Genomic DNA, 18,126 nt, shown 5'->3' on the forward strand with positions numbered 1-18,126 from the left:
TTAATGTGCTATAAGAAAAGACAAGCAGAATAATTTCAGAAAAAACCTGGAAAGACTTACATGAACTGATACAAAGTGAAGTGAACAGACCCAAGAGAACATTATACATATTAAAGCAATACTGACTGATGAAGAAGAACCATGAATGGCTTAGCTATTCTTAGCAATATAACAATCTAAGACAGTCCCAAATGACTAATGATGAAGCATACTATCCTATATCAAGAGAAAGAACTGATATTGTTTGAATACAGACTGAAACATGAAATTTTCACTTTCTTTCTCCATTCTTTTTCTTTTATTCAAGTCTTTTTGCACAAAATGACTAATATAGAAATGTTTTACATGATTGCACATGTATAACCTATATCTGATTACTTATCATTTCAGAGAAGGGAAAGAGGAGGAAAGGAGGGGTAGAATTTGGGACTTGGAACTTTAAAAGAAACTTAAAATGGTTTAACATGCAATTGGGGAAGAATAAAATACTTATTAAAATAAATAAGAAAGTCTGAACAAAGTATTTATGATTGTCTTATTGACAAATGCTAAAACAAACTCCAGGCCTTGATCATGACTTTCTCATCTTGGACCTATGGTCTCATACCCTTTCCAATGTCCCTCCTTAGTATAATACCATTGCAGAGTATTATCCAATTAGATAGGACAATTTATCTTTCAGCTATTACAAATATCAAAATGATGACAGACCTTGTTATTTCCCCAGCTGACAATGTGCCTTTGGCATGAGTTGTTCTTTAATAGCTAGACTTGGACTCATTCTTTTTGACACCATTTTGCTTTCAGTCTCTCTTTTGTGCCTTTAGAAATGTTATGATGAGGTGAAATTCCAATGTAGCAAAAGAGATGTAGGTACTTATTGAATATTCAGGGATATTTTCTTTTCTACGTCCATCTCTGACAGATGGTTAATTAGTTCTAAGACCGTCCAGCTCCCTGTTATTCCTTATTATTCCCCCAATCCCTGTGTTTCCTTTTCCTTCAGTCTCCTTAAAGAAACCACATTAACTACAGAAATTGTTTGCCACACCTATAAAGAGAGGTAATTCCAGAAAAGAAATAAAGTGATTCAAAAGTTATTTCCTCACAAAGAAGTTAATCATACCATCATGCCATGAGGGTGATAGCTGAGATTACTAGGAAGGAACCAATTGCTGATGAATGATTTTAATGCTTGTATGGTTTGATTGTTGTCATCACTGTATAGGGAGAGGAACTAGACTTGTGATTTCATTTATATAGGCAACTGTGGAGTGAGAAAACTCCTTCTATCAATGCATGTTGATACTTTGTTTTCTACTTATAGAATTTAAGAGTTGCCTGGAACTCTAATAGGTGACTTTTTCAGGGTCACACAGCAAGTATGTAACTATGGCAGACAACCCTCGTCATGCAGAAAAATTAAAATAAAGCTGACAATCTAGGGACCAACTTTATGATGTTCACATGTATCTGGAATGGATTGTCATCCTTATCATGTCTCTCTGGTTGTTGTTGAATTTAGGGTTAGGGCCATCATCATCATCATCTAACAGTATTTTAAAGTTTTTAAAGCACGATGTATATATTACCTCATTTGGTTTGTGTAAGAACCCTATGAGAGATGTCCTGTTAATATATTCATTTTACAGATGAGAAAACTGAGATTGAGAGACACTACTCAGGATAGTGTCTAAGCCAAACTTCAAAAGATGGTCTTCCTGACCCTATATCTAATACTCTATCCTGGAGTCACAGCCTATGAAACAGCATAAAAGCAGCCTCAAAGAAATAAAGACCAAAATATTTGACCTGATGTAATGGGATGGGTAGATTCCTTGACTAAAGGAAAGCAATACTTTGGTTAGCAGTGTCTATGTAAAACTAAGTCTTTCTGTGGGGAACCAGAGAAAGACATAGCAAATGACAGGAGTGTGAAGGGACCAAAAAGAAGAAAAGTAGGGGGGCAAAGAGGGATGGTAGAAGGTAGAAGGTAGAAGAAGAGGAGAAGATAAGAAAAGGTGGTGGCAAGCAAGAAGTAGCAATAGTAGCTTTGAGAATTAAAATTGGCAATGGACACAACATCCATGATACAAAAGAGAAAAAAGGTTAGCAAAGAAAACCACAATAGGGAAGGACTCCAATATGGAGCTCAGGGGATAGCCTCTACCAAAATATTTTGGCTCTTGAAGAGACAGCTATAAGGCACGACTACTGTGTTTGTTTCCTTACTAGAGAAGAAGAACTTTATAAGGGAATGGAGGTGGCTAACATAAGCACGGAATAGTGTGTGTGTGTGTGTGTGTGTGTGTGTGTGTGTGTGTGTGTGCAGAAGAAAAGAGCCACCTGTGTGTATTTCAGTATCCACTTCAGCTATCAATATTTTATACAGAAGCCATGATAGCTGGCAATTCTGTGGGTCGTTCATTCATTCAACATACACAGTAATATGGAAATGAGTCAAAACATGGTAGATAAAGAAGACATAAGCAGATATGCATATAGTCATCTGGTTTAGGGGATGAGTCCTGGCCCTCGGAGAAGGCCAAAGGAGAAATAGAAATTAATGTACTATTAAAAAAGAATGACCTCCCCCCCCCCCAAATAATGCCCCTGACTAATCAAGGATTGTTTAGAGTGTGCTTGCAATGTTCTGTTTAATAAAACATGAAAGTCGTAACATTTTTGAAAGTTACCTTCAGTGACTTCCCTATTGTCCCTAGTATAAATATAGAAACTCTTTTCCCTATAATCTAGTCCTGATACACTGTTCCAGGCCTATTTCACATTACTCCTCACATATTTGTTTTTTTTTTTTTTTTAACCACGGTGGACCATTTTCTGTTTCCTTAAGGATACGTGTGATCTTCAGCCATCAAGCATTCACATAAACCATCTTTAGGAAATTATCTCTTTCTTCTTAGCACTTATGTTACTCTTTTAAAAAAATATTTTTTATCTACTTATAAGGATCATAGGGTGTAGAACTGGAAGAAACCATTGAGATCATCTAATATGATAGTCTCATATAACAGAAGATGAAAAGGATGTCCAGAAAAGTGACACAACTTGCCCAGTGTAACACCGATAGCAGGTAGAACCAAGATTCAAATACTGATCTTCTGATTTCACATCCAGAATTCTTCCTACTATTGTCTGTTTCTTATGACCATCTACTTTGTATCATAGTTACTTTTCTGCATCCTATCCTCTAACAGTAAAATTTATGAAGATACCCTACAGGAAAATAGAAGGGAAGGGGATAAAGGGTAGAGGGTGATAGAAGGTAGGGCAGATTGGAGGAAATGGCAATCAAAATAGATGCTGTCCTGGGGTGGGGGTAGTGGAGAGATAGGGAGAAAGTTTGAAATTCAAAATTTTGTGGAAATACATGTTAAAAATTGAAAATAAATAAATTTATATGCAAAAAAATTATGAAGATAGGGACAGTCTATATTTTATGTTTGGATAGCTCCAAATCTAGTCTAGTGAATGATGCAGAGAAGGTGCTTAAAAATGCTTAGTAACTGATACATGATGATTATAATATCAACAGCCACAGGTAAGATTCAGGAGTGGAATCAAAAGACCTTCTATGGGTGACATCCACATAAGCTTTATCAACAATACGCATCAACAAAAATAGAAGAAATGGCTGAATCATAAAGATTTGTTTATAGAATCATTTGTTTATAGAATCATTTATATAAATGATATTTTTATAGAAATGATAGAAATCTATAGATTATCACAATTCAAACAAGTTAAATCACCATCAGAAATTACAGAAGGGTTATCCTTAAGTACTTAGATTTTATATTAGAACAATGCATTCTATACAAGGACATTAAGCAACTATGAAGCATATAGTTATAGATATTAAATTTTAGCATGTATTACGTACATAGGAATATATACCTGGTGGACATTAGAAACTTGCTATCTTTCATAAACTCTCAGATGACAATCTCCATACTACAAATACAGACCTCAAAATGTCTTTCACAGTTCAATAAATTAATTGTACTAGAATGAGAGCATAAATACAGATAAAAACACTGGTCACCACACATTTTTAATAAATTTTGTAATATCCCAAACTCATAATATTAAAACTATCTAGAGCAAAAAGATTTCAAGATACAGACTTAACAGAAGAAATCAAAATCATATGAAATGATATTCACCAAAAATGTAGAGCACAGACATTTTCTTCCATAACACTGACCCATCAAAATTGGAGAAAAATTTTAAACTTGATAGATATTACCAGTACCAAATCTCCAATATAAATGGAAGAAAAAACATTTCAACATATCAAAACCTAGCAGAATGAATCAACATCATGTGGGAACAAGATAAGATAGCTATTATCTTTGTTATCCAATCTGATACGGGAACTGTCTCAAAGACACTTTCAGTGGGCCTACAGAGGATTCCTTTTATTCAGTTATAAAAAGCAATTATTTTGCCCAACTGTGAAATAGTCCATAGAACATTAAATGTAAAAGGAAACCGGATTATGAATTGTTTCAGGACTTTTTATTTCTCTGGATGCCATCAAATAAGATGAGGTCACAAAAATAAATTATAATAAGTGTGACAAAAATAAGTAGAAAAAAGGGGCCATGATTTCTAATTGTCCTATATTTGGACACAGAATGTGCTTGGCACAATGGAGGCACTTAGCAAATATATATGATTGATTGATTATGATTGATAAATCTGGAAAATATGAAGTATTTTGAAATGCTTATTCTCTTTCACTTCACTGAATTAGAATCCTACAGGAAACTTTAGAATTCCACTCTATTTGCTGAGAGTTTTCTATTACTGTTATACTTTAGTCAAACATCATATGTTTTGGTGATCTAATTACTGTAGCTTTAAAGTATTTTTTAGGCTCTTTTAAGAATACTTTTTTGGGTTGTGACAATTTTACATTTTTCTTTGAAGCTTTACAAGAAATTATTTTGACTTACTGTTTTCTGACTTTGAACCCTGTTCTTCTCTATCACCATAGAAAGTATCAATGGTCAGGTTCTTTCTCTGTCATTTACTCTTTTTTTTTTTTTTTAACCATCTTATTTCGTGGCTGTTAACTTGATCATAGGGTCCAGATCTGCTCGCAGAGTGTGAGGGATAAAGTCTCAGGCTTCAGGTTTTTAGTGTTGTTGTTTTCTGAGCTCTATCTGAGAGCTTACCCTCAACTATGCCTCTCTGCCCCTGAGCCATAACCAGGGCTCCCAACACCACTGCCATCTCCTGCTATCTGCACACCCTCAGGCAGTCACTCCATTTTATAATTTCTTACAGCAAAACAATGTTCCGTTGCATTCATATGCCATAAATAGCTCAACCATTTCCCAATTGATGATACCACCTTAGTTCCCAGTTCTTTGACACCACAAAAAGAGCTGCTACAAATAATAAACTTTTTAGAAAAATTTTTGTGTCCTTTTCCTCTTTCTTTGAGCTCTTTGGTATTGGTATTACTCTGGGGCAGCTAGGTGGTGCAGTGGATAGAGCACCAGTGCAGGAGTCAGGAGGACCTGAGCTCAGATCTCACCTCAGACACGACACTCACAAGCTGTGTGACCTTGGGCAAGTCACTTAACCCCAATTGCTTCATCCTTGGTCATCCCCAGTCACCCTAATGAATATCTGGTCGCTGAATTTAGATGGCTCTGGAGGAGAAGTGAGGCTGGTGACCTGCACGCCCTACCTCACTCAAAGCAAAGTCAAGTACAAGTCATGTCATCATTTCTCTGATGGCATGGTCTTCTTCAGCAATGAAGGACGGACACACACATGGTGAATGATATTATGTTCATAGTTACACTCTATCCTTCTATTTTCTACAAATATCACTTTCTCATTTATAGGACAGTGGGCACCAGATGATAGTAGGGAATAATCTAGTATTATCCCACCATAGGAGGACTTGGAATGATTGTTCAGAAATTAATGGGATGGTTAAAAAAGAATGATTTATGTTTTCTTTATAGTAGTTTAATTGTCAATAAGATGCATGCATCTTTTACTTTTTTTTGCCCTGCCTTAAGAAGATGGTGGCACAGTTTGATTTTCAGAAAGACTTCGGATGCTAAAATTATTTCCTAAATTTAAGTGTAAGAAAAACCTACCCATTACTGATTCATTCCAACTTCCAAAGACTACAGGATTAGAATGATTATATAACTAATCGTGCCAAATAAAATATTCCTTACAATAGCTTATTTATTTAAGTCATAGACAGAATGGAGCAGACATAAAGGAAATCTGGCTCCAAGTCTTGTTTCTGACCCACAGTGGCTGTGTGACTCTGAACAAGTCACAACTTTCTTTGTCCCCCTCTCAGCCATTTCTCTAAGACTGTTACACATAACTCATCTATCTAGGAGGTAGTTTCCCTAGAGATCTTTAGAAAGATAAAACCACAGGTCCAGATGCCCCCCAAAAAAAGGAGAAGGAGAGGGAGGAAGAGGAAGGAGGAGGAGGAGGAGGAAGAATTCACCATAATAAACAACATACTAAACAATGTACTTAGTTGAGTGCCACTAACAGAACTTACTCATTACTTTCGGTGTGTGGGTTGCTTTTTCTGTAAGAAAACAAACAAAGTCCAAATGACATACTCTATAACAAATAAAATTGAAAGAAAACATCCATATTATTCACAACTATGTCTTGTCTTACAAGAGTTAACGGATGGACGTTATTATAATTTGAAAGTGCTAGTGAAAATATGCCTTTGAATAACTTTCACTGATAGCTAAATTAGTTTCTTTAATGCAAGAAAACATGAGCTATTAAAACACTGTTAATCATCTGGTATTCAAGAATGTTTTTATGCTTTTTTAAAAAAATAGTCTTTGGAAATAGCTACTTGTGAAACTACATTTTCTCTGCTAAATTCTATACCTGTAATAGAAATAACTCCATATGATTTAATAAAATTTTTTTGAAAGTAAGTTTTAACATTCCAAGTGCCATAAATATGCATGTATAACCATCAGTTCTCTTATAAAGAAAGAAATGGACTCTAAAGAGAAAATTTTTGCCTCATATCTTAGAAATGATCATCAAAAAGGAAACATATAATTAAGTTGTTCTTAATATCTTCCTTAATAGCTGTAATGCAAGATAGAAATATTTTTCTGAATTGTTTAGTATTTCAAAACTCAATTATTTATTTCTGTGCAGATAGGGGAAATATATCAGGTGGAACAGAGATCATTACTCTCATAACAAAAAAAAAATGCTATCTTTTGGTGAAATGGGAAAGCATGGATAACATCTTCATTTCTGCAGCTATAATTTAAATTGCAAGTGGTGGAATTTAAAAATGGTTGTTTTTAATCAGTTTCTCAATAGTATCCTCACTTACGAATGATTTTCTTGTCAGATATTTTATTTTAGAAAAATCTTAGAATTAAAACTTCACTATAGATTAATAGAACATTCTTTTTCTCAAAAATATTATTGGGATAATTACTGTTCTCTCAGGAGACTATGACAGTGTTACTTGTACACTCCATTCCACAAATGCTGAGATGAAGTTTTGGTCTAGTTGTTTCTTACACTATTTAAAATAACAAAATATAAATTATAAATAATTCCATTTTTACACTTGAATAGGAATCCGTTATTGGACACCTCTACCCATTTGACAAATAACGACACCTTTCATTATTTGCAGGGGAACTAGGAATTTAAACTTATGTCACTTGCCTTCGCTTTCATTTCCTTTTCTTTTTTTCTGAAAGCAAAGCTTTAATAAGTATTCCATTTACTTTTCTCTTTCCTAAAGTCATTACATCTCACCCACTCCGTGATTTTACTGTAAAGTTCCTAAGTCCTTCCATTGATATCCTCCTGATATTGAGAATCACAGAATGTGCCAGTTTCCTCTTAGGATATTTTACATGAGATAAGTGTATTTGATATTTAATCTGCCCTCCGCTGCATGCCCTCACGTATTTTCCATAGGCTTTGCCAAGACTTACTGGTAAGAAAAGTCATAAGATTCATCTTTTTTTTTTTTCACATCTACCTCAATTCTGATCTAAAAACTGTTATTATTATTGCTGCTGTGCTCTGACATTATTTATTATTTTAAAAAGCTTCAGGGCATTTTCAGGTTCTTTGTCTTAATTATTAAATTTTTGCACATTTAATCTATTAACTTTGTTAAAGTGGTATTGCAGTTCTTCTATGAGATGACAACTGCTCACAAAATCTCATCACAAAAACCTTTTCTATTGCTTTAAAAAATATATAGCAGCCTGTCCTGTCATCTGAACATCTTGAATATTTTCATGTATAAATATTTAGAGAGTCCATTCAAGTGAGCACAAAATATTGGTTAAATATTTTAGAAATTCAAGATTGATTACCTCGCGTCACATTGTGAGACTGAAGATTTTCTTTTCCTGTTGTGTCTGTTTATGGAAAAATATGCTAATCAAATGTGTGAATTTTGAAAGTAACTGCTTTTGATTACAGCTTTGCCTTGGCTCATTCCTACAATAGACGTCTGAAACAAAGTCTCCTTATAAAAGTAAATTTGTTTGACAATATTTCACACTTCACACTTAAGGAAACAAAAGTGACTGAAAGGCATCAGTATAATGGCATCAATTTAAACAATTACTAGCACATGGTTGCAAAGAACCTTAATTAATTGAAATGCTTGGGGATTGGAGGTGTTTCAAATTAATTAAATTTTCAGATTACAAAGAAAAAAGCTTCTTCATTTCACTTTTTCTTCTGAAAAATTTTCTAAAATATCTGAATCTACTTCCCTAATCTAATGGATAGAATCAAACTGCCCTAATCTTTCTTTGATGACTGGGACTCTTGTAATCTTTAGGCTGAACATTTTGAAAATCAGTAATAAATACATAATATTTTACTGATTGACCATATTTACTTTAGAATAGGTAGAAGACTAAATTGAAGATAGGCCTCTGCTAACCAAAAAAATTCTCCCCCCTCCCCTGTACTTCATTTTGAGGAGAAAGAAGCAAATTTATAAGAAAAAGTTGACAGAAGAAATACATTCAACAAAGTCAGTGCTAAAGTATGTCTTAGGGTCTATACAGACTGAAGTCAATCTCTTATATCCAATACTGGTAGGACAATTGTTGATAGGAGCCCTGCAAAATCTTAAAATATCTTCTGAATCAGTAAAGACTAAATAGCATTCAATAGAACCTTAATGTTCAGATTATTTTAGTAATATTGAAATTTCTCAAAAATTAGTCATTTAGGATGAATGCAAATTACTGATTTTATATAGTGCTTTAGGAAGTTTACTACGGATCTTTTGCATCATTTGATTTGAGTCCCACAAATTCCTGATAGATACTGTAGACATTCCCTCTGCTTTGCTTATGAGACTTAGGGCAAATGAGTAAGTATTTAAGGCAAACAAAGCCTAAATCACTCAGTAGAGCCTGTCTCATAACTCAGATTTCCAGGAGACCAGAGGAAATATCAGCGCACTTAGGAATTAACAATAGCTTAGGTTTAATACGGTTTAGCTGCTTCATTTTATAGTTAAGGGTTCTGAGACTCAAAGATGTGACTTTTCCAGGGTCACAGCCATTTTGTTGTTGAGCTAATATTTGGACCAAGGCTTCTCATTTCAAATCTAACATCCATTCCACTCACTATACAAGAAGATTAAGTTATTCCTATCTCTGCCGCTGATCTCTGTGTTAATTTCAATTATTCAGTTTTTTCTTTGCCTCAGTTTCTTTCCATGCAAAGTAGGACGAAACTACTTTAACACAGGGGTATTGTGAGGTTCCAGCTAATGTTTTCATAGCTAATCAATAGATAAATGGGGCAGCTAGATGGCACAACAGATAGAACACTGGGTGTGGAATTAGGAAGAATCATCTTCATGAGTTCAAAACTATCCTCACATATTTACCACTTGTGTGACACTGGGCAAATCACTTCCTCTTCTTTCCCTTAGTTGCTCATCCATAAAATGAGCTGGAGAAGGAAAGGGCAAACCACTCCAGTATCTTCGTCAAGAAAACCCCAAATGGAATCACAAAGAGCTGGACTGAAATTACTGAAATGACTGAACAACCCCAACAATATCAACAGGTAAGTGTCAATTAGAAATGAGTATTTCTACACAGGACTATTGAAATCCCTTCGAAAGTGCTGATTTTGCAATGCTAGGACTATGGATCTAGTCATACTACTGACACAACAGTTTAACTTTTCAATAAATGGGGGAATTTTTGTGTAATCAGGCTTCATGCCTTATATATCATGCTTATGACTTATGGTTTTTTACTTGGATAACACATTACACACATAATTAAATGCAGAGTTATTTTTGCAAAGAGACATAAAATGTAGTCATTTCCTGCTGAGTTTCTGACAAACCCTCCAATCCCTCTATTATTACCTTTGTGTTCTTTCAGCTGCTTCTTTGGAGCTGTTTTTTCTATAGAGATAAAATAACATGGTTTAGGATAGAAGTAATACGTTTATTTAGCCTCTAAGTGATGGAACTCAAGTTTCTGAAGCCAATGTCAAAATTTTAATTCCTATTCCCTCAGGGAATAATAATAGCTTACATGTACATAATGTTTTTTCAATTACAAAATGCTTTCACATCTGTAAATTTATTTGATCCAGGATGTCCCAAAAAGTATTAGTGAAGTTTCAAGCTTTAATAACTTAAAATTATAGTAAGACTTTTGGCACAACCCATATAAGAACTCTGTAATGTAGAAAGCTCAAACATTACATGGTTGAGTAGATCAGAAATTTCCAGGCTCTCCAGATCTCCAAAAACAGACAGAAAATCACCACAAAATGAACACAGAGTAACAAAAATAAAGGACTAAAGCAGTTATGGACTTGAGGTTACTGAGCCAGACAACATAGTGCTTTGAGAAATCAGATTTTCAAATAATGATATTCCCATGTTGGAGGCTTTGTGTACTGAAGATATATGTTTGAGGGTCATGTAATAAGTCCTTCTAAGAACTTGAGAGGACTTCAGGAAAGACTGGGCCTCCAGGGGCTGAATTTTGACTTTAGTGAAATATAGACACCCCTAGGCTGACTGCCCTGAACCAACAAAGGGCAAGTTCCATTGGGAAGTGGACTAGGCCTCAAGAGATTTCACCTCAACTTTCACCTCACCCAGGGCCCCAAGAAATTTCATCTCAGAAACTGTCACCTCACAAGCTTTTACCCCATGAACTTTCAGCTAAGGGATAGCAGACAGGTGATAAGAGGAAGTCTGAGGGACCACTCTTCCTATGACCCCACCCACCCAAAAAAATACAAAAAACTAACATCAGGGCTAACACACTTGTTCAAATTCCCATGCTATTTGTCCTTTTTTATTTTTTTGTAGAGGACCAAATAACATTGCAATTGATGTTTTGACTCCTGTGCGAATTAGATTTAAGGGAAGCAGAGCTGCATAAAGTTGTCAGCCTCACTCTCTCTTCCAGGGTCATTGAAATCCAGTGGAAAGGTAAAAATCAAGATGACTAGTGATGGCCCAGGATGCAGTGGATGATCTTGAATTTTTTATGTCTGCCCAAGTGCTAAGTGCTCCACAGAGCCTGCTTCAGCCTCCTTCAGAGGACACTGACCAAGGTCTTCCGACTTCAAGGCCAGTGATGATTTTAATACAACATATGGCACTGGATAAAAGGGAATTCATATGTTTAATGAAAATTTAGGGATAGTGAGGGCATGCTACTTTATAACAAACTACTGATCTCTGTGGCCATCATCAGCATTTTATATCTGCCATCTTCAGAGTGACGAGAATTTTGGACTTGGGATCAGAAAGGCCTGGGCTGCAATACCGCCTCTGACACTTCAAACTAGCTGCATGAACTTTTTAACTTTCAGTCTCCACATTAATAAAATATAAATACGATGAATAATTCCTGCCTCATAGGGAGGTATTAGTTCCTAGGGAGCTCAGATGAGACAATTAATAGATATAAAATACTGTATAAATGCCAATAATTGCAATAATTGTTATCCCACAGTCACTGTTCATATTTTAAACAAATACCTTAAAATGGCATAATGTGTAGCATCCACCCATTATTATCACTACATTTTCACTAGCAGACAATATGATACACATATGTTCAAGATTTGTGATCTTTACCTTTGCTTTCTTTTTCAGATTTTTCTATTTTTTTCTTGTCTAGGAAATATAAAAACATGTATGGTTTAAATTACTTTTTTTTTACTTGAAGATCAGACACACTTAGATACCTGGATGGGCATTTTCTAAAGGTTTTTGCTACAAGGGAGATGTCACATGAGCTGGACAAGATTTTAGGGATTACCTAATTTAATGTATTTTATGAATGATGAGATAGAGACCCAAGAAAGACTTGCCTAAGGTAGCAAAAAGCAGAGGCTGGATTTGAACCCAGGATTTCTGACCCTGTAGCCAAAGACTTTCAATGAAGGAAGACTAGTGCTCTACTTCTATGTTCCACTTGTGGGTTCCCTGGACTTCATAGGCCTTTTGTGCATGTTTTTTGGGGTGCTGGTGAAATGAAGCACTTAACTCATCTTTCTCTCAGGTATAGAACAATGGCCCAGACTTTCACTGGTTCTGCCTCTCTCACTAAAGTCAACAGAGAAAATTCTCAGAAGCCCAATTCTGCAAAAGCATTTCTAACTAATTTTCCCAGGACTACTTAGAAAAGTTGAGGAAACCCTGATATAAATTTTTAAATGTCCTATTGTTCTCTGGGATAGTCACTCCACTGTAAAATGAAGGCATTGGATTAGGTGACTCCTAAGAGCCCTCCCTCTTCTAAACTATGAAAGAAGTGTTTATCTCAATTAAAATATTTATTTAATGTATTCTTTGTGCAATATATTATGCAAGGGAAAGGGAATATAAAAATAAAGCAATTCTTAGTCTTCCATTATTGAATGAATCTAAGCTAATCTATTCTAATATTAGCCAAATGGATAAATATTAGCAGCCAAAATAACCAGGCAATATGGACTTGAGATTACTGAGCCAGATAACACAGTGCTTTAAGAAATCAGATTTTCGAGTAATGATACTTCCATATTGGAGGCTTTGGGTACTGAAGATACATGTCTGAGAGCCATGTAATAATCAGACTGTAATAATGAGATGATTCTGCTCTTTACTAAACTCACTTGGATGGGGCTGAATACACCCACATAATAATAACTTCAGATCTATTATCATGTGGCACCAAAGCTTTAGTTGACTCATTTTACATTAACTATGATCACTAATCACATATCTACATATTCTGTCAACAACAAATAAACTTTCAAAAAGGTTCATGAGGTCACTAATATATATTTTACATAGAGCAGATAACAAAAAATGAAATCACTATGATAATCATAATGAGTTATCATCTGACAGCTATAAAAACCTGAATATAATATTCCCTAAGCATAAAATTTATGAAATCAATCATTAATATACCCAAATATTTCTTATTCTTTAGAAAAAGACATGACTATATATCAGCCTTAGAATTTTTTCCTCTCTTCTGTCTTTTAGAAAAGCAAACATTTACCTGATTCTTTGATCTCTGCAACCACTTATTTAGAAACAGGAATGTTGAGAAAAAGAAAAAAGAAAATGACAAAAAAGAAAAAGAAAAACATTTCAGTTAGACTCAAAATTTCAATGACAGCAGCTAAAAAAGGAATTAAACAGCAAGCTAGTAATATTCATTAATATTCATGAATGAACTTAAAAGACAAAAGGAAAAGCTGCAAATCCAATTGTTACTTAAACAATAACCTAGCATGTATTTTGAAAATAGTCATAACTCAAGCCAGTCAAAGACTATTTATGAGAGTGTGGATCAATTAGATGCTGCTAAATACGTGATTGGTTTGATCAACTAGAGCTTAACTATATGACCATATTGAAGTGTTGGAACTCAAGATTTCAGTTCTGATGTTTTTTTATTGTTGTCCAGTCATTTTCAGTTATAGATGACTCTTCATGATCCCATTTGGGGTTTTCTTGGAAAAGATACTGGAGTGGTTTACCATTTTCTTCTCCAGCTCATTGTACAGAGGAAGAAACTGAAGCAAACAGGGTTAAGTGACTTGCCCAAGGTCACATAGTATTTGAGGCCAGGTTGGAACACAGGAATCTTCCTGACTTCAGGCCTAGCACTCTACCCACTGCACCACCCAGTTCTGATATTCATGTAGCACATATTCACTTCTCAAATTGGTCTTGCCATATTTACTCACATTTAGATTATTTTTTTCAACCACCTAAAATTTCCCTAACATTCTGTTATCAAAACATAAAGATTTTCCCTTCTCACTAATTTAGTCAGCAGAGTAAAGCTTGTGTGAAAGTCTTTGTGACAATGTCTTAAATGCTGAACAATAAAAAAAATAAATGAATTATAAGAATCTGATGTACCTAGTGACTCAATATATAACCTTCTAACATGGAAGTTTTCAAAAATCGAGAATTAAGGATGAAAATATTTGAGTAGCATGGAAAGAATTCTTACAAAGGCTATAAACAGCTTTTTTCACAAGTGATTTCAAAGCAACATTTTCCTTCAAGATTTTTTTTTAAAACAAGAAGAGCATGCTTAGTATTACTTGTTTGAACCCCAGCCTTCTATTTAAATCCACACTAAAGTATTTTTCACAAGTTATCTCAAATTATCCTCACTGTTGCCCTATAGGAACTATTATTCCCATTTCTAAGATGTGGACATTGAGGTTAAACAAAATCAGTGTCTCATCCAGAGCCACAAACATACAGACAAATTTTGAACTCAGGTATTCCTGACTTCTTAGTGCTCTAACCACAGTAACCAAGCTCACTCTCCAGATAGCCTATTAGTGGAAATGCCCCCGTCCCCCACTCCCAGCTGAGGTTCAGTTGTACTTTAGGAAAAATAATTGAACAACTTTATTATGCAGCATTATAAGGGTGTATCTGTTTAAGTCATCAAATTAGATTCTAATATCAAGTAAGAGGAAATTAAAACATTTAAGCATAAAGAATTGTTGTTCAGTCATATCAGTTGTATCTCACTCTTCATGATCCCATTTGAGATTTTCTTATGGTTTGCCATTTCCTTCTCCAGTTCTTTTTACAAATGAGGAACTGAGGTAAACAGGGTTATGTGATTTGCCCAGGGTCACACAGCTAATAAGTGTCTAAGGTACAATTTGAACTCAGGTCTTCCTAATTCCAGGCTTGGCACTCAATTCACTACACTAACTAGCTGCCTCTAACAAAAGGAGCTACTTAGAGTTACTGAGATCATAATAGAACTGTTAGATACCCGAGAGGAAGCATTTTGTTGTCTATTTCCTTTTCTCAATTGCTTTCGTATTCCCCCTAACCCTAATGTGAAGTGCAGTGTTCCATGTCCACCTCCTACCATCAGGAGGAGAATCTTTTTTATTTCTTTCTTTTATTTTTCTTTTCATCTTTCTTTTCTTCCTTCCTTCCTTCCTTCCTTCCTTCCTTCCTTTCTTTCTTTTTCTTTCTTCCTTTTTTCTTTCTTTCCTTCCTTCCTTCCTTCCTTCCTTCCTTCCTTCCTTCCTTCCTTCCTTCCTTCCTTTCTTTCTTTCTTTCTTTCTTTCTTTCTTTCTTTCTTTCTTTCTTTCTTTCTTTCTTTCTTTCTTTCTTCCTTTCTTCCTTTTTTCCTTCCTTCCTTCCTTCCTTTCTTTTCTTTCTTTCTTTCTTTCTTTCTTTCTTTCTTTCTTTCTTTCTTTCTTTCTTTCTTTCTTCTTTCTTTGTCTTTCTGTCTTTCTGTCTTTCTATCCATTTCCCTCTCCATCTTTTCCTTCCTTTTTATTTTTGTTTTGTTTTATTACAGATAAAGGAAGGCAATGTGAAATATATCTTTGAATTCTACTGAGGAAAGGAATTTTATAACACTAAACCCTGCTAGTTCTCATTTAATAGTCTGAACTAAGTAGGTGGGAATAAAAGTAAATCATTAAAATGCTAATCTAAAAATCATTCCTATTTTTCACTTTGGAAACATGATTCTCTGTACTTTTTTTCTTGCTTTGAAAATAATGTTTTTCTTCCCTTTAGGTCAAAGATAATTTTCTTTATGTGATATTGAAGTACTTTCCACCCCCTCCACTTCTATCTAAATGTATCTAAATGCCTCTCCTCATTATAAGTGAACATTTAAAGCTACAAATAATCACTAAGTAGCAACTGCAGTTTGCCTTTTTCATTTGGTTAATATCCTGATTTATGACTTATCCCAACTATATTGTTTTTTAATTAAAGCTAATGAATAAGCAACAGTTTACAATTTTTACCAATTGGCAAAATAAAGCCTTTTTTTGTTGAGTATTATGAAAATTTGGGAAAGGATAATCAGGAACAGCTGTTAAGTTAGACTTATTTTGCCTTTCCTTTTTTTCTTATGGATTACCACTCTCCCACCCTTTCCATTCTTTATCACTATAGAATATATTCTTTTAAGGGCTTCATATAAGAAGTCAGTGCTTCTGTTCTTTTTTTTTTTTTTTAAGACGTATGCTAAGAACATTTCAGGCATGAATTACCTAATAACTTTGGGATGAGACTAGCAATTCACTTATATGGTGATTTTATTTCACTGCATAATACACGCATATAGGGAACATCCCTGCTTTTGAAACCTCTCTAGTTCTCCTCTTAGTTTTTTACAAAATGAGATAGTTGGGGTGGATGATCTCTAAGTTTTCTTCTTGCTCTAACATTCTTTGAGTCTAGACTTCAGAGATTCCCAGGGCCCCGTCAAGCAAAATGTAGGTGTCTCTTCAAATATAAACAATGATTAGGATGCATTACATTTGTATAGGACCTCGCAGTTTTGAGAGTATGTGTATATGCTGTTTCTTTCAATAAAAAGTAAGCTCCTTGAGGACAGAACTTGTTTCATTTTTCTTTCTGTATACAGAGCACATACTCTGTATGTGCCTAGAATATAGCAGATGATTAATACATGCTTGTTCAGTGAATACATGCCTCCATAACTGAAACACCACCCTTTGCCCATTTTGTTGCCTCTTTTAAAGACCACCTCAAATGCTACCTCCTACATGAAGCCTTTCATTATTCTCCTTGATTAACCTCTTTCCTGGACTTCATATTGCCCTTGGTTTTAAAACTGTATGGTGCTCTCTGCTTTGCTTATCATGTAAAAATTTATACTTATCTCTATGTGCATGTGTGTGCGTGCATGTGTGTGTGTGTGTGTATGTGTGTTATGAGAGAGACACAAAGAGAAAGAGAGAAACAGAAACAAAATAGCTCTAGGGGAAAAAATGTTCCTAGGATTTCATTTATGGTGAACCACGCAGGTTTTATTTCTTAGTAGGCTGTGATTCTGAGTACAGAAAAAATGACAGTATCAGATGAGGTCTCTGGATGATATAAATTCCATATTCTTCTGGGAAGCAGGAGGTTTCAAGAACTGAGCAGTCAGAGTTTGGAACAGGATTGGAAGGATCAAAGAATACCCAATCAGGCTGCATTTAGTGAAGAAGAAAGAAAAGTAATTATGTGGATGAGCCTATCTACAATAGCATCCCTAAACAAAAGATGTCAAGGCAGAAACCTGTGGATCCTGGTATCAGTAAGGTGAAGTGCCTCTCCATGATGCTTACTGATGCCAGACTAAGAGAAGTCAAATAGTTTGTTGCATTTTCCCCTGACTTTATCCTCCCTACTTTGGAAAGATAGCTTCCTTACTCCATAAGAATTTTGTTTACAGAGTTTTGGATGATTCTATTGCCTAATTTTCTATATTTTGTTATTGTACTTGAACTAATACTAAGTTTATTTGACTTTAAGGTATTACTTCATCTATAGGAGAGTATGTAATGGAATGAAGACTCAAGACATATTTGCATAATTATGATTATCCACACTCTGATTAACCCCAAACTCTGAATTTTTAGGTAGCAAGAGTTTTTAGAATTGAGGAACACCCATGCTCTTCATAGCTATAGTTCTGTCTCTTTTTGAGATGATTTAGAGTAGTGGATAAAGTGTTGCACTTAGAGCCAGGACAAAGTGAATTCAAAACCTTCCTCAGACCTTTACTATGA

General features: G+C 34.8%; 1 protein-coding gene across 15 annotated transcripts in view; it reads right to left on the reverse strand.

Annotated features, from left to right (window-relative positions):
- The window catches only part of TRDN (triadin), a 561,781-nt gene that overhangs the window by 41,050 nt on the left and 502,605 nt on the right, over positions 1 to 18,126 (reverse strand). For 14 of the 15 annotated variants that reach the window (XM_072643208.1, XM_072643207.1, XM_072643206.1 and 11 more), the window contains 5 exons: positions 13,593 to 13,616; positions 12,176 to 12,214; positions 10,436 to 10,474; positions 8,400 to 8,444; positions 6,575 to 6,604 (listed from right to left, as the gene is read on the reverse strand). In XM_072643208.1, coding sequence (XP_072499309.1) covers positions 6,575 to 6,604; positions 8,400 to 8,444; positions 10,436 to 10,474; positions 12,176 to 12,214; positions 13,593 to 13,616 — 177 coding nt within the window. The remainder of the gene's footprint in view (positions 1 to 6,574; positions 6,605 to 8,399; positions 8,445 to 10,435; positions 10,475 to 12,175; positions 12,215 to 13,592; positions 13,617 to 18,126) is intronic. The other variant, XM_072643200.1, reaches the window with a different exon arrangement.

This window comes from Notamacropus eugenii, chromosome 2 (assembly GCF_028372415.1).
Source record: "Notamacropus eugenii isolate mMacEug1 chromosome 2, mMacEug1.pri_v2, whole genome shotgun sequence".
NCBI lineage: Eukaryota > Metazoa > Chordata > Mammalia > Diprotodontia > Macropodidae > Notamacropus > Notamacropus eugenii.